Source organism: Hibiscus syriacus, unplaced genomic scaffold (assembly GCF_006381635.1).
Source record: "Hibiscus syriacus cultivar Baekdansim isolate YM2019G1 unplaced genomic scaffold, ASM638163v2 tig00110683_pilon, whole genome shotgun sequence".
Classification (NCBI taxonomy): Eukaryota; Viridiplantae; Streptophyta; class Magnoliopsida; order Malvales; family Malvaceae; genus Hibiscus; species Hibiscus syriacus.
The window spans coordinates 3888044-3907802 of NW_024062823.1; the positions used below are offsets into that span (position 1 = coordinate 3888044).

Consider the following 19759-nt stretch of genomic DNA (forward strand, 5'->3'; position numbering starts at 1 on the left):
GAATAGCGTAGACAAGGGCAGATTATCGAGCCTTAGAAACAGCTAGTCCTCTACTCTGCGATCGAGCTCTACTGTCAATACTAGAAATAGATCTGGAAGTCGTACCCTGACTGTGACTCCTAGCGAGGGGTATGAATAGATGCCTAAGAACATTCAGGAGTTTGAGATGGGGTCCGATCGACAGAGGCTGGATGTGGACAATTCCTCAAAAAATGCTCACTGGATCCACAATGATAACAAGTACTAATTTTCTTACGACACTCACCATGTGTTAATTTCCACAGTGCTCGCAACTCGGTATCAGAGTGAAACTTAAAGAATCACCTCAACTAACAGATTGAGATGGAAGTGGAGGTGGAGGTGGTATAAACCTCGAACCAGTATGACTCATCTGATGAGAAGCAATATGAATCCTCTTATCAAGACATGTGGAAGGTTTAGACTGATTAAAAGACCTCCTAGAGCGATCTCGATCTACCCTATCTCTATCAGGAGCAAAAGCCTCAACTTTCTAAGTATCCATTGCTCCCCCTACCCCAACATCAAACACCTCATCCTGGTGAGTAACTACCTGACAACGTAACTCGTATTTCAGTCCTTAAGTAAACTTTCAGCACCAATCCCTCTATGTAGGTACTATACTAGAACCATACTTCAGCAACTTCAAAAACTCTATCTCATATTAGAAAAATTCATATATCCCTGAACTAGATCTTGGAACTGTTGTCCCCTCTGCGTGAGATAACGCTCTCCTAGAAAATGACTCCTAAAATGCTCTCTGAAGAAGTCCCAGGTTAATCGATCGGTTGGAACACTACTGACCACAAACTCTTAGTAGGTGTGGGCATTCTCGTGTAACATAGAGATGGATCCCAAATAATGTTGGTGTGGGTCTAATCCTAACTGGTCCATGCGTCGCTCAGTATTACAGAGCCAGTCCTCGACCTTAGTCGGAGCTCCACCAGTAGGGCCTCCAAAGGTTTTAACTCCATTAGCAATCAGAGTTTGAGAGATAGAGACCTTGGGTGTAACGCCAGCTACTCGAACCGCTCCCTGAATCAACTTAAGGTATTGTCTACGAAGATTCTCGTCTAACATTAACCTCGTAGACTCAGACTAAAAAATGATCGCTTTTCTAATCGGAGTAGTCAAACCTATTCCAAGGGCAAGGGGTAGATCCATTGGATATTATGGGCAGAATTACTACCGGAGGCGGAGGATCTATATACATCTCATCTAAGGGGTTCGCAAACCTAGTCGCTTGACCTCGCCCTCGGCCAAGTCGACGACCACGTCTAGCACTCATATTGGTGGATCTCGAGGTTCACTACAAATAGATAAGCCTAAGATTTGATTGGCACTTACAGTCCGTACACAGTTAAACTTGTAAAAAAATTGAGATATGGCCTTCGTGACTTATTTTGTGAGACATCTTAAAACTATATTTTTAGTTTGGTCTCACTCAGTTTGAGGTTTTAAAAACCAAAAATTCTGATACCAAAACTTGTACCCGCTAGACCAAGCCTATGCGTTACGACCAGATCTAGTGGATTACGATAAAAAAATTCAAAGACATTCTTCGATAAATTAAAATATGAATTATAATTAAACATCTTTAAAAATATAATTAATAGCATCAAAGCTTAAATTCAGTAAATTAAAGCCGTAAAAACAAAATATTTCAAAATTAGTATCGAAGTAAATCTAACATTAGAAAAAAAATATTTTCAAAATACAAGCACATCTCACCCAAATTAAATGCAACTCCGAAGATAAAAACATTAAAACAAAAAGTTATTGTAAGAATGTGTCAATCCTCCAAGTACCAGGGTATAGGTCGTCTATCCAAAAAGTATCTGAAATAGAGAAATTTGAGGAAGTGAGGCAGGGAGTTTAGTGTGTTCTAACAGTGCAGAAATAAACATACAATTTAGATTTCAAAACCATTTCATCAATAAAGTCATGAAATGTTGGTAGAGGTTTCAAAATTAGTTCAGTACCAAATTTTGAAAACGTCAATAGTGTTTTTAGTTTAAAATTTCAGAATTGCCCTTCAACCGATCACCATATGCAGTTCCCCAGAACTGCATCCATAAGAACATACCCTAGGTCTGAAGGGCGTAGGTGTTGGGACAGTCGGCGCACCCCATGGCACAGCGGAAACAAAACTCAACGGTCTCATCAGCGATCCAAGTATGAAAACCCGAAATCGAGAGGAAGAGATGCGAATACTTACAGTGGGTTCCTTGAAAATAGCAAGAACAACAGTGAATACGGTGGTGTAGATCGATTCAAATTGAAAGCCTCCACGAAATCACGCCTCGGCCTCTACTCAGTTCACCCGATTACGAGCAATATTTATTTTCCCCAAAACTATTTTGAGAGAAAATGGCTGAAGGGTTTGTGTGTTTGTTGCAAAAACGGTTGCTAGACCTAACACACCCTTTTATAGCCAAGTTACCCTAATCATATTATGGTTTTATTATTTCAAATTCATTAAATCTATTTTTAATTAATTGGAATTTAATAATCCTATTATATCCAAGTTACCCTAATCATATTGGGGATTTTATTATTTTAAATTAATTAAATCTATATTTAATTAATTAATTGAAATTAAATATTCAGGATTATTAAAACATATATTTTAGTAACGTACAACAAATTGTACATCTTTTCTCGTTTCAATCCTAGGGTGTGACCTTGTAGGTTCTTGTAACGTTAGCAGTAATTATTAGAACAATTCTAATATTGCATACAATGAGTGACATCTAGCAATATATCATTGTCTCCTAAGTTACAAGAAAATATGATTCGACATATCATCTTGGTGATTACTCTTTTATGTATTACATCCTTATGTCCTTTATATCTAGAATAGGCACAAGTCTTGGAATAGTCACACTTGTATAGCCCATCTATTATTTCTTGATATCTAGAGTAGACTTTAATTAACGAATAGTTTATGATATGTCATATCAACTTATTCGAGCATGGCCATGCATTTCTAGTCTTACTCAATCAAGTGGCCTATGATATATTTCCTATTATGTAGGAATGACAAATCCTATCTTAATCATACAAACCCACAACATATATTGAGATATATTCAATAACAGTCTTTATAGAGCAACCAGTTACGGAGCTTGTTTAGCTGCATCAAAACATACAACAATATATGTTGGGATAGTATTGATCTCAAGTCTGAGGATCATACATATAGCTATCACCATGAGTAATGTTATGACTGTCACATAATAATCCAAGACATATGCTCATGGTGGGTCAATCCAATACATTGTTCTCTAACAATATAATCATGTATTAATTCTGACATCTCTATGTCAATGACAACTCGTTGTCATCAATCAATAACATGTTAGTCTTGAGCGTATTATTATTGTCCATGCCCATAATAATACTTGACTAGGGATCTTTTAATAATAACAATTATGTCATTATATGGACTTTATTATCTTCCAGTTTATGTTAAACACATATATATAACTGAAAATAATAGCGGCAATGCCTTTATTTAAAAAAATCAGTAAATAAAAGTATTATTGCAATCATCATATGATTGGTCTTTGGGCATACTCTAACACTAGACATCATTACATGTACTTTTTATATTTATTCTATTTCATATTTTGCACTTTTTGATAATGGTTCTATCCACTCTAACGTGACGAGCGTGATAGATAGAGGTCTTAAAATTCATGCCAAGAATACTGAGAGAGCGACCTCTGTTCATAGTCATGTGGTAATCTTGTGGATGTTACCAAAATTTACAAAAATTATCCGTTAGAGGTTTACGGGGAAATTTTCCACCTAATCTAATAGAGTTATATATTGGTGAATTCGAAATTAATCCTGATACATATTTGTTATCCCCTCATCAACCTAATATAGATTGTGAAATGAAAAAGGCTACTTCAAAAACTTCTAATGATCATGAAGTAATTCTTGTTAGGGGAAGTTGGGGATTTTTGTCCAATATTTTTGTCCACGAGGCCAAGGAAATGATCAACAAGGGTTATATCTACCTGTTTTTTATTCTTGGTCCAAAAATTAGGATTGTGAGAGAAATCATAAATATCTTCTCTGAAGATTGCCTGGTATGGCACCTAAGCATAAGGAGATTGAATTCGACATTAAGGTATACCCGAGCACATATAAGCTGTCTATGACACCATATCGAATGGCACCTAATGATCTCAAGGAGTTAAAAGTTCAGTTACAGTAGTTGTTGGATCGAAGTTTCATCTGATCTAGTGTCTCACCCTAGGGAGCACTTGTTTTATGTTTCAAGAAGGATATAAAACTTTGGTTGCGTATTGATTATCGGAAGTTGAACAAGCTTACGATTAAGAACAAGTATCTATTACCTCGTATCGATGATCTCTTTAATATATTCCATGGGGCCTCAGTGTTTTCTAAAATTCACTTGATATTCTTTATTACCAACTTAAAGTTAAGGAGACTTATATGTTCAAGATGACTTTTTGAACATGTTACAAACATTTCGAGTTTCATGTGATGCCTTTCAAATTGACTAATTCTCCCGTTGCGTTCATAGACATGATGAATAAAGCATTTTAGCCCTATTTGAATCAGTTTGTTGTTATCTTTGTTGATAACATTCTGGTTTATTCTAGGTCTTAAATTAAGCATGAGAAACATCTTAGGATTGTACTGTAGACTTTAAGGGAAAACCAATTATATGTGAAGTTCAACAAGTATGAGTTCTGGCTTTCGGAGGTAACATTTTTGTGTTATATAGTATCTATGAAGGGTATTCAAGTTGATCCAAAGAAGATTGAGTCTATTATGAATTAGAAGCAACCGAAAAATGTATAGTAGGTCCAAAATTCTTGGGTTTAATTGGTTATTATTGGAGATTTATTGAGATTTTTCCATCAGTGTCGCTCCTTTAAAGAAGCTTCTATGGAAGAATGTTCCTTTTGTTTAGACTGAGGCCCACCAGTCCAATGTCGATAGATTAAAAATTGTGTGACTGAAGCACCAATTTTGATTCAGCTTGAGCCCGAAAAGACTTATATTATTTATATGATGCGCCCCATACCGGATTGGGTATGTACTTATTTCGGATGGTATAGTAGCCTATGCATCTCATTAACTAAAGATTCATGAGTGTAAACATGACCTCGAGTTGGTAACCATGACCTTTACTATTAAGATATGATGACACTATCTTTATGGTGAAAAGTGTTATATCTTCATAGACCATAAGAGTCTAAAACACCTCATTACTTATACAGAGCTCAACTTGAGACAACGTTGGTGGATGGAATTGCTGAAGGATTATGATTGTGAAATTGAGAATCACCCAGGTGAGGAATGTGGTTATCAATTCCTTGATTCAAAATTCCATTTTAAATTTCAGAATTTATTTGCTCAATCTAGATGGTGATGAAAACTTGTTAGTAGAGTTACGTGTTGTTCCTACTCTCATTTATGAGATTCTAACTGATCAGTGCAATGATCAATTTTTATGCACCGTGTGAAGAAGGTTGAGGGAGGTGAATCACAGGATTTCACAGTTACCAAGATGTTTGCTGTTTCAGAGTCCAGTATTGTATTCCTAAGAATTCTATATTAAAGTAGGTTATTCTTGGTGAGGCACATTTTAATCCATATTCTATGCATCCTAGTGGAGAAAAGATGCATAAGAATCTATGAGAAAAATATTGGTATAAAGGTCTTAAGAGGGATATCGTTGGATATTTGCCTAGGTTTTTGACTTTTCAGAACAATAACGTTCATCAAGGTTGTTATAGCATATCGAGATTCTATAGTGGAAATGAGAACGGGTAACTATGGACTTTTTTTGGCCTTCCTTTGACTCCATCAAATAATGATTCTATCTGGTTTATTATTGATCACCTTACCAAACCTACCTACTTCATTCTGGTTCGGGTTGATTATTCTCTGAATAAATTAACTCGACCCTTTATTGTTGAGATTGTTCATCTATATGGGGTATTATTGTCTAGTATTTCAGACGTGATTCGAGGTTTACCTCTAAATTTTGTAAGTCTTTGTACAGTACCCTTGGTACTTGACAAAATTTCATTACATTGTATCATTTTCAGACTGATCATTTATTCGAGCGGGAAATTTGGATTTTAGTGGGCAAGTTAAGTGGTTGTGTGGTTGATTACAGAGACAGTTGGGAGGAATTTCTACCGCTAGTAGACTTTACGTACAATAATAGTTTCAGACCAATATTATGATGGACCCGTATGAGGCTCTCTATGGACTTAAGCGCCGAACTCCAATTGGTTGGGTTGAGCTTAGTGAGCATAAATTATTAGAAAAGGATTTTGTTATTAAGGTAGCGCAGACTATCAATATGATTCGAGATAGACTAAAGGCTACTTTTGACAGGTAGAAGCTTTATGTTGATCTGAAGCATCGTGATGATGAGTTTACTATGGCTGATAAGGTTTTCTTGAAGGTATCTGTCATCCGACCAATTTGAGATTTGTAGAGGAGTTGGTTGAAATCTTTGAGATGGATAAGAAAGATATTAAGAAGAAGACCGTTAATATGATCAAGGACTTATGATGTAACTGCGGTTATGATGAGGCCACGTGGGAGACCAATGTCATCATGAAGTCTTAATATTTGCACCATTTTCCTTTAGGTAAACATTGATTCAAAATTTTCTTTAAGAGGGGAGAATTGTAACACTCTAATTTTTCCCTCAATTGAAAACTCTAAAATTTGGGGATTAATTATTCAAATCCCTAAATCAAACTTAGTGGACAAATTGCAAAAAGGGAAAACGTTTGGTCTTTTTTAGAATCCCTAGAGAAATGTAGGAGCTAATCTTGCGATTAACCCATTTTTTATAACTCAATTTTAAACCTTGTTTCTATCGAGTAGCAGTGCTCTTACACTTTTTCGCTTTTTTTCTTTTTTATTATCTCTTCTATGCTGCTTCCTTCACGGTTTTCTTCACGTTGCAACCCTCCTTTCCCCACGCCAATTGTACCGCCTTACATTTCCCTTATCGCCATTACGTTGAACCGTGGTCATCGGTTAAGCTGCGCCATGCGTTTATTCTCTGCGCCATTACATTAGAACCGAAGCTAGATCGTCGTATGAGACTTTCGTGGTCATTCATGATAATTCGATTGGTCAGGTTTGTATGGGAGTGGCCAATCGACTAGTTTGGGGTTCTTTCAAAACTGTAGATTAGATCTATCGCTGTGTTCGGTCATTTTCATCCTTCAGGGCTATTACCGTATTGTCACCGTCCTCCTTGGTTGCTGCCATGGCTTTCCTCTCCGGCAGCCTTGGTTGTGGTAGAATCATTTACCCTTAGTTAGACAGGCACCTTGTCGCCATGGCAGCATTTCGAACTGGATTTTTGTTTAATTAATGTCATAATTATCGTTACAATATTCAGTAAATTTAATGCTTTGGTATTTATATTGAACGATCAATTTTTGTAGGAGGCTTCGATATGAAAACGGAGTTACCACCCCATCTGCTGTGATGATATATGTTTGTTTACTGATTAGCATGCACTTCAGTTGTGACTTGAGAATACATGATAATATTCATTCTTTGATATATGATACATGATTAATTGTCGATCTATTATGACATGCATTCAGACATACATGAAAATTTAGTTTTCAGATCTAATCAAAAATTGATTTAAATGTTACCATGTCCTACTGGGTTGATATTTATGATCAGGGAAGCTTAGTGAATTTACCCTACATGATGAATTTCACTTCGGATTATCAGTGACTGCTCCCTTCAAGACAGATTTCCACTTCAAACATCGGTACTAGAGAGTGATTACGGGTACACTACTTTTCGGATAGTGTAAGGTGTTTGGGTGCATCCACATTTTCATATTAACCGTGCCATGAATATTGTGATTCATATAATGATTATGATTTGTGATCTGAAACTTATGTGTTTGGTTACAGACATACTAGGTTTAATATCTTACACCCTCATAGTTTATCTTTTAGATACTCGTATTTAGATGATCCGATACTTGAAGAGTCATTTTTCTTTCAGACAAAACTATTACGCTCAATATGAAATTTATTTGGATTTTTTTCTTCGAATGTTTATTTATCATTTGGGATTAATATTTATGTAAATAGGACTTTGGACATAATGTTATTTTAAACTTTTATGCATGCACTTTCGGATATTTATTATTTATTTCAAAATATTTCTTAAATATTGATTTTTAATAAAATTTTAGATTCGAATTTGAGTAACGTTTTAATATTTAATGTAATACCCCAAATTTTTGTTAGTGACTAAAATGTAAGTTTTGAAGTATACATTTTGTAAAAGTTTAGGGATAAAAAATGTAATATTTAAAAGTTATATATTTTGGTCCGTGAATGAATAGTTTGTCCTAAAACAATAATTTTTATGATAATTAGAATTTCGAAACGAGATTTGTGTTAAAACCTATAAAGCAGTAAACTCGGGTATAGAATCATATAATCGAACCGAAAATTTACGAAAATTTAAAGGATGATAGATAAAGGTTGGAGATATTATTTCCATATTTTATATTAGTAAAATTTAGCATGGATAAGTGAAATTGAAGTCAATTTTTCAGATTTGGTCGAAAAGTGAGAAATTTAGTTACTAAAATACAATTTTTGAAAATTACATGGCCAAAGTAGAAAGCCAGTGCTAAATTGGTTCATCTTTGACTATAGAATATTTTAATGAAAGATATTGCAATGGCATATTGTAATTATCAAGTAGAATTCAGCCATGAAGGAAATTATGGGGAAAATTATTGAAAAATTTATATGGTCTAGAATTTGTATTGGATGTGTTCTACATGCTTTCGAGTTTGAATTGGATCAATTTGGAACCTTGAGATAAAAAAGGGTTACTTTGCAAGTTTTAAGAATTGTGAGACATTAATGCATAAATGTGTACATTGGGGTGTTCGATGTTGAATTTTAATTATGGAATGTTGAAATATTAAGTTAGAATTGGAACCAAATTACAAGTTTGGTAAATTTCTAAGGTCGAATTCAAAAGGTCTTGGAAATCTAGGGATTTGATTGTAAGTTTGTAAATGTGATGGTATTGGTTGGATAAGAAATTACAATGCTGGAAATTATTATTAGCATGCTGATTTTTAAGTTTAAATATTAGTTTGGGAACAAATTGCAAGTTTGCTAAAGTTGATGGTTGAATTTGAAAAGACTAAGGAAATTGAGGATGAAATTACAAGTTTTTTAATGTTAAAGTATTGAATTTAGTATATTATTTATGTGCTAGATTTTTTAGTGATTAATTTCAAGTGATCATAATGTTAAAGGACTATTATGAATTAAATGAAAAAGTTTATATGAATTCCAAAAAGAATTCATAATTGGTGATTCAAATGTGAAGTTGGAAAAAGTTGAAGGGTTGATGATGGAAGTGAGCATTTATGGAATTGAATGATCATTTTTGAAAGATAGAAGTTATGATGGAATTATAATTTAATTTTATATCTATTAAGTATCGATTTCATTTTATAGACTTTTAAATTATCAAGTTTAGATTATGTTGTCAGATCACGATAAGCCTAGCAATTCGAGTGATCCGAATGGAAAGGATAAAGCACGTGAGTAAAGGAGTATTGTATAAAGGTTTGGTTGTGAGGCAAAGATCACTGCATTTTATTTATTTATTTATTTTGATCGAGGAAGACTTGCGATAACTCAACCTCGTATGGTTTCTATTATAATTATGGATTATATCTATAATGTTTATATAAAAGTTTTATGAATGGTTTAGGGTATTAACTACCCAAATTATGTTTTTATGATGATGAATTAAAATGATTCTTATATTGAATTGTTGATTAATAAATGATCATGATATTTTCTGAAAAAGCCCATTGTATGTTGCATTGAGAGTCGTAGGTACACTTGACATGCCATTAAGTTGAGTAAAGTAAAGTAAAATTATGGTACATTTGTGTACATTATGATTAGCACTGTTGGTCTATATGATAAGATCTACACTTGGAGTGCATCCTATAATGATGATGATTAGCATCGTTGGTGCTCAGTGCGCACATTATGTTGACTCTTGTACCTTGTATTCTCTTAAATACACATTGGGCTATGAAAATTAAATATGAAAGTTATGAAATATGTCTGAATGAAAAGAAATATAAAATGATTATTTTATTTGATAATGTTTATCATGACTATGATAAAATCATGAGATGATATGAATTTTCAGGTTTACAGTGAAGAAATTAGCTTGAATAGTCAGTTTGAAAATTTAAAGATTTTATTGAGTTACTTTTAAATCTTTTAATGTATTTATGTTATTTTAGTTGTTTTATCTCACCTTGATTTTTTTATTGCCTCACTAAGTTTTACTTAGCGCGCGATTATTTTCATGCATAGGTTTGGATAAAGAATAAGATGTAAAGTGAGGAGCCTCTCGAACACCTTTTTGGATATCATCCTTATTATCAATTTCTGTAAGACATATCTGATGTTTCTTTTTACTTTATTGGCATGTATAATTATGTTAGTTAGTTTGCTTTATCGGACTTATTTTAAAATGATCTGTAATAGTAAACTAGGACCATTTATTTTGACTAGTTTTACTTATAAGTGTATTTTATAAATGAGTAGTGTGTGCATATATATATATATATATATAATGGTTTTTAAATTAAGTAGTTTTATATAGGTTATGAAACAACATTAAATTGCTTAATTGTTGCCTAAAATCAAATTTCTTTTGGATGCTAATTTATTATTTTATCATTTTACGCGATTAATTAAATAGCTTTAAAGTTAATAAATAGATGTTTTATAATAAAACAAATTTTTTGAAGAATATTTGTAATGTTTATGTAACATCTTTAACTTGTGTTTCAAGACATATACGGGTTATAGGTGTTATATTTATTAGTATCAGTGTTGCTGGTTTAGCCGATATTTTTACCTAAATCAAGTTTTTATTATGTCAAAAATATGTACATGCTACTAGGATGTCAAAATTACTGATCTGGTAGGGTTTAATGATTTTATTTATGATTCTACTCCTTACTAACGTAAGGTTTTGTGATTGTCGTTTAGATGTCAGATTTAGAGGGCTCGAGGCGAGCTACCGAACAGGAGGTTCCTGAGGGAACAGGTAGTGGGAGTAGTAATGAGGTCGAGCATATACATCATGTTCCGCCCGATCAGCAGGGAGCATAGGAACATCAAGGAGTGCCAGCTCCAGATTAGGGAATTTTTTTACAGGCTTTAAAGGCTATATTGGCTCGTTATCAGCCAATAACATCACGTCTCTCTTATCTGCTTCTGTCTCTGCCTCCACCTCCTCCGACTCCGAGGATACTAATTTTGGTAGAATTGAAAAGTTTTAAGGGCACCTGAATTTAAAGGTAAAGCAAATGAAGGTCCGGAAGTGGCAGATTTTTGGCTAAATAATGTTAAGATCATGTTGGACAATCTTCACTGTTCGGACAAGGAAAGACCGGAGGGTATAGTTTGATTGCTGCGAGGGCAAGCTAGTATTTGGTGGACGAATGTGACCACGCATGTTCCTCTAGATCATGTGACCTGGTAGTTTTTCCAAGAGGCATTTCAGAGGAAATATATTGGGGTGAATTTTATTACACAGATGAAGCATGATTTCTTTATATTGATTCAGGGAAATAGATCAGTATATGAGTATGAGTGCGAGTTTAGAAATTTCAGTCGATATGCTTCAGAGTTGATCCCTATAAAGAGAGATGTATGTTAGAGGTTTATTCGAGGTCTCTGACCTAGACTGAAGGAACTTTTGTTTACTGCAAATTTGTCTACTTTTCAAGAAGTGGTAAACAAATCTAAATACTTGGAAATGGTACAAAACAAAAGACCATGATTGAGAAAAGACGACAGTCAAAGAGATCAAGAGCATCATCCTCATCTCAGTCTAAAATATGTCGAGGTTTGGGTTTTTATTAGCAGAATAAGTTAGAAAGAGTGATCGTGGTAAAAAAGGATCTGAAGTAAAAGAAAAGGGATGAAAAAGTTAGATGGGATCTATAGGGGTTAGTAGATCAGCTCAGGTACATGGTTAGTTTACACCATGTCAGCAGTGTGGTAAAACTCACCCTCGAGTATGTAAAGTTGGTTCATATGCTTGTTTTCATTGCGGAGACATTGGTCATTTTATTAGAGATTGCCCACTGACAGGAGAGAGATCTGTTCAGATAGAGAGGTCTATGGCAGTGTCTTAGAGATGTGGTCAATGCAAAGGTAGAGGGAGGGGATATTTAGAGAAAACTTCCCAGTCTGATGTACGTGCTCCAGCTAGAGTGTACAACATAAAGACTGGAGAGGACTGAGACTATCCTGAGAATATAGCAGGTACTTTCTATCTTTATGATACACTTGTATTTGTGTTAACTGATATGGGTTCTATGCATTCCTACGCTAGTTCGAAATTAGTTAGAGATAGAGGTATTCTATTAGAACCCATTGATAGTGATATGATAGCTATAAATCTGCTGGGTGATAGTTCCAGAGTAAAATGGATAAGTAGAAATTGTTCGATAAAGATTCAAGGCGTTGTATTATAGTGAATCTTATGGAATTTTCGTTTGACAAGTTTAAGATTATTTTAGGCATGGATTGGTTATCTTTGAATTATAGTTGGGTAGATTGTCGCATGAAGCAGTTGTTTTGAAAGATGCGAAGGGTTCTGAAATAATAGTAATCGAAGAAAAAGTGAAATAATTGCCCAATGTGATATTAGTTTGGGATCAAATTTCAAGTTTGCTAAAGTTGATGGTTGAATTCAAAAATACTAAGGAAATTGAGGATGAAATTTCAAGTTTTTAAATGTTAAAGTATTGAACTTAGTATATTATTTATGGGTTGGAATTATTAGTGTTTAATTTGAAGTGGTCATAAAGGTGAAGGACTATTATGAATTAAATGGAAAAGTTGATATGAATTCTAAAAAGAATTCATAATTGGTGATTTAAATGTGAAGTTGGAAAAAGTTGAAGGGTTGATGATGTAAGTGAGCATTTATGGAATTGAATGATCATTTTTGAAAGATTGAAGTTATGATGGAATTATGATTTAATTTTATATTGATTAAGTATCGGATTTTATATTATTAAGTTTAGATTATGTTACTATAATACTAACATATAGTTTAAATATTTTGTGTTATTATTATGATGTTGTCAAACCACGATAAACCTAGCGATCCGAGTGATATGAAAGGAAAGGATAAAGTACGTGAGTAAAGGAGTATCGCATAAAGGTTCGGTAGTGAGGCAAAGATGAGTGGAGTTATTTATTTAATTATTTTGATCGAGGAAGACTCACGATAGGTCAACCTCACATTACTTTTAAAGTATGATTTCTATTTTAATTATGGATTATTTCTATAATTTTTATATAAAAGTTTTATGAATGGTTTATGGTATGAACTACCCAAGTTATGTTTTTATGATGATGAATTAAAATGATTCTGATATTGAATTGTTGATTATTAAATAATTATGATATTATTTGATAAACCCATTGTATGTTGCATCGAGAGTCGTAGGTAAACTTAGCATGCCATTAAGTTGAGTAATGTAAAGTAAAGTTATGGTACATTCGTCTACATTATGATTGGCATCGTTGGTGCATATGATAGGATATGCACTTGGTGTGCATATTATAATGATGATGATGATTAGCACCGTTGGTGCTCAATGCGCACATTATGTTGACTCATCTACTTTATATTCTCTTAAATATACATTGGGCTGTGAAAATGAAATATGAAAGTTATAAAGTATGTCTAAATGGAAAGAAATATAAAATGATTGTTATATTTGATAATGTTTATCATGATTTTGATTATTCATGAGATGATATGGATTTTCATGTTTACGATGAAGAAATTAGCTTGAATAGTTGATTTGAAAATTTAAAAATTTTATGGAGTTATTTTTAAATGTTTTAATGTATTTATGTTATTTTAGTTGTTTTATCTCACCTTGAGTTTTTTACTACATAAAAAGTTTTACTTAGCGCGTGATGATTTTCATGCGTAGGTTTGGATAAAGAATAGGACATAAAGTGAAGAGCCTCTTGTCAACACACATTTTCGTCCTACTAGGATTCAAACTCCTAAAAATAGGATAGAATTTTGCTAGGATTTAAACTCCTAAAAATAGGATAGAGTTCTACTATGATATAAACTCCGAAAGATAGGATCCACAAGCACTATAAATAGCCATTGTAACTCACTATTGTGACACGCGATTTACAGAAAAAATACAGAGGAAAACACAGAAAATACAAAGGCAAAGCTATTGTAAACGATTCGAAGTAATAAAGGTGAAATTTTTTTTATCTTTTGTTTGTTTCTCTTTACTCTTCAATTGCATGCGTTGTTAATCGTGTTTTCTTTGGAGAACTCCAAAGATAAATGTTTTAGCCGATGTCCCAGAGGGAGTTTTTTCGAAACTTTGATTTCAGATCTACACTCCCTAGAGGCTATTTCGCAAAAACAAATTACATTTTTGGAATGAGAGTACGAAAATCTATCAAAAAATGAAAACTTTTTTATTTTTGCCGGTTTTAATCTTCAATGTTCTTTGACATTTACCCACTTAATTTACATTCCTTTCATTTTAATCCCTTAATTAGTTTTATATATATATATATATATATATATATACATATTTGCTAATTTTATTTTTAATTTATCACTTTTTTAATTTTTCTCTATTTATATACGTTATTATATTTATTTTCTTTGCATTTTTATTATTACTATTATATTTATTATTATTTTTACTATTATTTTCCTTTTATTCTACTTATTTATATTATATGTATATTTTTTATATTTTATTATTATTATATTTTTACTTTCTCTTTCTTTTATTATTCTTGTATTATTACTTGTATTATTTTTATATTATTATTTTGTTATATATATATATATGCGTATGTTCTTTTTAAATATTTTAGTTTTTATACCTATTATTAATATATATTTGGTTTTTTTATTTTAAGTGCTATATTTTATAATATTATACATATACTTTTCTATTAATTTTCTATATTTTTTTTATTATCATTATATTATATTTATTTTCTTTTTTTTTATTGATATTATTGTTGTTATATATACATTTTACTATTATATATATATATATATATATATATATATATATATATCTACACAAGTTAATTATATCTACCTACTTTGTTCCCACCCTCATCATTTTTTTTTCCTGTCAATTATTCTTCACCAAACCTTACTTTCTTTTCTTCCCTTTTCGGTGTGATTGTCTTTTTTTAACTACTTATTGTCATTATTAGTATTGTTACTATATATATATATATTGTAATTATCTTTATTTGTTTTTTTACCATTATATGTGTATATGTTCTTTTCGTCATTTAATTTATTAATTTATATATATTTACTTTTTTATTTATTATATATATATATATTATTCGTACTTTCTTATTATTATTTTGTTTATTTGTTTTATTTATTTTCTTTTTCATATATATTTTATTATTTGTTTTTTTTACTTACTATTTTATCTTTGCTTTCTTCATTTTATCATTTTACTTAATTTGTTTTCTTTTCATTTTAATTTAATTAATTAATTTCTTACCATTTTATCTAACATGGATTTTTTACTTTCTTAAGGGTACATTTTCAATCAATCAAATGTAAGTTTTGGATCGTTATTTTACCTTTCAATTTAAACTTTCAACTTTCTTAATTAAAGACAACTGGAAATTACATAGTACTGAAAGGGCGGTTCAAGGGTGCTAATCCTTCCTTGACCATAACCGACTCCCGGATCCGACATATCACTGGTAAGACGCAGATAAGGTAAGAAATAAGGTATCCGATCAACCCACTTTTCATAAAGTAAATGATCGGTGGCGACTCCCAATCCATTTGTCACGTCGAAGCCCAATTCCGGGGCACAACCGAAAGACGGTTGCGACACCTCTCAAGTATCTTTTTGGAGATCATCCTTATTATTAGTATCAGTAAGACATCTCTGTTTTTTTTTTACTTTAGTGGCATGTATAGTTATGTTAGTTAGTTTGCTTTATCAAACTTATTTTAAAATGGTCTGTAATAGTAAACTAGGACCATTTATTTTGATTGGTTTTATTTATATGCATATTTTATAAATGAGTAGTATATATATATATATATATATATATATATATTATTTTTAAATGGTTTTTAAATTAAGCAGTGTTTAGGCATTTTTATATAGGTTATGGAACAACATTAAACTTCCCAATTGCTGCCTAAAATTGAATTTGTTTTGGATGATATTTTATTATTTTACGCGATTAATTAAATTACATTAAAGCTAATAAAGAGTTGTTTTATAATAAAACAAAATTTTAAGCACTTATGTTCAACGAATGTTTGTAATGTTTATGTAACATCTTTAACTCGTATTTCGATACGTATGCGAGTTGTGGGTGTTACATTTAACATGGTAATTTTTTGATTATTTAATTTTAAATTAGTTTCCTTGAGTAACATGTTATAAGTAAGCCCTCTTGATCTAACTCGTTACCTCTAGGTCAAGTAAAATGGGTTACACCGAGGGTATCATAGGTAAATTAGAGGGGTGTGACTCTTAAGATAATTACACCTTGATGTCTACCCCTAGAATGTGTGCTTATGCCTATACCTACTAGCATGCCCATAGGATGAACACATGTAGTATAGTATAGTGTTATTAGTGTGGAACTGAGCTTGTGGGCTCAGCGTTTAGAATTTGTTTCCTTGAACAAGTTCTTAGGAGGATCATTGAGGAGCCTATCGGCCGACTTTCATTTTGTATCATTCGAGGCATAAAGTGTCTTGCGTTTATTTTAGAGGGCATATAATATTCATATACCTTGTGTATTTGAGTCGTAACTCTATTTTGATACAATTATTATAATATCATTTTGAGATGTGTTTGGGAGCTCCCTTCTTTTGTAAACTTGAATACTTATGTTTTCATACATATTTCAATCGATGACATTTTAATGATAATTACAATGTTATTTTAAAAGAAAAATTTTGGGTTAGTCACTTCAGTGGTTCCGCGTAATGCTTTAACGTTTCTATCTTCTGGTCGGATCGGATTAAGGTGGTTAAAAGTTCTTAGTTGACATATATTCTCTCTCTTAGGTTATGAGTTCAATACATATTAGGAGCAAAATTCCTCTTTCCCTCCCTAGGTAGGAATTGTTCAAAAAAATCATAAATAAATATAATAAAGTTAAGTTATGATACATATTTTATAACTTTTTGATAGCTGGAAGATTCAACAAAGTAACACCCTATAATATGGACTATTTGTGTGCTTTACCCAATGTATTCATTATATTGTAAAAAATTTCATTTAGTCACCCAAATTAAAAAAAATTACAAAATGATCCATAGTTATTTCATTTTATTCACCTAAGATAAATTCTGTAAATGGCATATGCCACAATAGGATTGACCTAATGTTTAGATAAAAGAGAAAATGATCAAAGCTGGGATTTAGAGCCAAGTGTTCTAATAAACATCCCACACAATTTTATCAACTTGAGTAATTTGTTTACTACTGCGACGTTCATATTTTAAGTTATACCTAGAATAAAAAATTAAGTTAAAAAATTGGAATTGATTTAATTGAATTTTTTGGAATTATCACAATAGAGAGAGATTAAGCTACTTCCATTCCGCCCTCCTAATTTTTTTTTATAATTTTAAAACGAATATAAAATAGTATCTATTTAAAACTTTTAAATATTAAGTAATAAACAGTTATATTTTTGCATAATTAATTAAGTGTTTGGATCTAAAATATTAAAAAATAAAAATAATTATGTAGCCAATGGTTTGATTTATGCTCTAAATCCTTTTTAAATATCCAAGAAAAGCTGCCACCAACAAACAAGTCATGAAAAACATGAAACGCGCAGCTTCAAGACCGACTTGTCAAGGAATCTCAATTTCTTTGAACGTGGCAACAGTCGAGAGCACCTCTAACTGGAAAAAATAACCCACAAAGGGCACCCTTTACAACGCACAGACCACATTTTATCAACTATCTTCACACCATCAGCCACCTGGAAGTGTAACCCTTCGGGCTTTCAATTTCTCTTTAATGAAAAAAAATCAAAGTTTAACCTCCCTTCACTCCTCCAATCACATTCTAACTCATCCCTTTGCATGCAGCAGGAGACGTTAAGCGGATAACACGTGGAGTCGCGACCGTCAAAACTTAAAACCGACAGAAAAACTCAACCCCAAAAGTTGATGTTGTGTCTTAACACCGAAGGCCCGAAGACAATGCCACCACCAAACCAAAGCCTGAGAAGTGTAGCAACGCATGACCTCCAACGCGACACGCGTAACAATCCATACAGGGTTTCTTTGATTGGTGCAAGAGCAGTTCTAAGTTATTCAAAAGGCTTTGCTTTTGGTAATTGAATTGTGTGATGTGTTAGCATGCATGGACCCATTTGATGCTGCGAAATCCCACATGTCTGTTTCGTCTAAGTTCTTCAAACACGTACCCCCCCCCCCCATCGTTCAATAACCAAATGCCTCTTTGTTTCAATATTTTGCTTTATACTCATTGACTGATCTTCTACAAAAGCCTATCACATTTCCATATTTTAAAACTATAACCCCAACTTTTCTTCTTCTTCTTGAGTGTTGAGAGTTTGAGAGGAAGAAGACACCATGATTAAGACGTTGAATCCTTACTCCACAACAGCTAAAACAGCTGAACTTTTGTCCAGGTACCGGCCTATAGCTCCCAAGCCTGAGGTGCCTGCAAACTCCATTGATGAGAACTCAGCTTTATATCAGAAGATGAAGCAGTCACCTTATCTGAGGAATTTGTGGCCTCATCTTCAGGATAGGCCTACTAGAAGTAGAAAGAGAGGTAGAGCTGCCTTGTCACCAACAACACTCAAGAGAGCAAGGACCCATATCCTAGGGCTTCCTTCACCTACTCTCTCTTTTCAAGGTTACCCTCATGAGATTGAGATACCTCAGTTTTCTTCTACACCATCAACAAGTTTGGTCACACTTCCTCTTCTTCCATGTTGCATGGAACCTGTTGGAAGAGAAAAAGTGACGGATTTGAACAGAGTGGCTGAAATCCCAGAAGAGAAGGATTTCTTGAAGCTGTTTCAAGGTCCACCCATCAGCAGCCTTGTAACTCCTCAGCCAATTCGACCGATAGGCTCAAGCATCTTTGTAGGGTGCATCAATGAGGAACTTAGCATGAGTCCACCACCAATGCAAGTCACAAAGAAACCAGAGGAGATTGAAAATGATATTGAGGCCGAGGCCTTGCCAGCACTGATATCTGATTCAAACAACAAAGTCAGGCTAGCAAATTCTGCTTACAAAGAGCTGGTGGGTCAACCGGAATGTCCCTGGCTCGATTCCATAAGCAACTCATGCAAGAGAATCTGTGGGGAAGTGACCCTTAATCTATCTGATTCAAGGGTTCCACTAAATTCAAGGGGATTCTCTTGCTGGGTGAGGATCGAGTGGGGAAACGAATGGAACAACAACAAAGGTTCGATCACAACTTTCTGTGATGTACTTAAATTATCATGTCAGTCAAAGGATTATCTCTTCACATGGAGGTTTCATACCCACAATAGACAAGCATCTCAGTCTAACTCAAACCTTTGAAATTAGAAAATGTATAAACCGT

General features: G+C 32.9%; 1 protein-coding gene across 1 annotated transcript; it reads left to right on the forward strand.

Moving 5' to 3' along the window:
* Positions 1-18768: 18768 nt before the first annotated feature.
* Positions 18769-19737, forward strand: LOC120138303. The gene has a single exon (XM_039153812.1). The coding sequence runs from the start codon at positions 18769-18771 to the stop codon at positions 19735-19737; it is 969 nt and encodes a 322-aa protein (XP_039009743.1).
* Positions 19738-19759: the final 22 nt, after the last annotated feature.

Excerpts from the sequence above, each read along its gene's own strand:
- LOC120138303 (XM_039153812.1), top strand. The coding sequence starts at position 18,769 with ATGATTAAGACGTTGAATCCTTACTCCACAACAGCTAAAACAGCTGAA.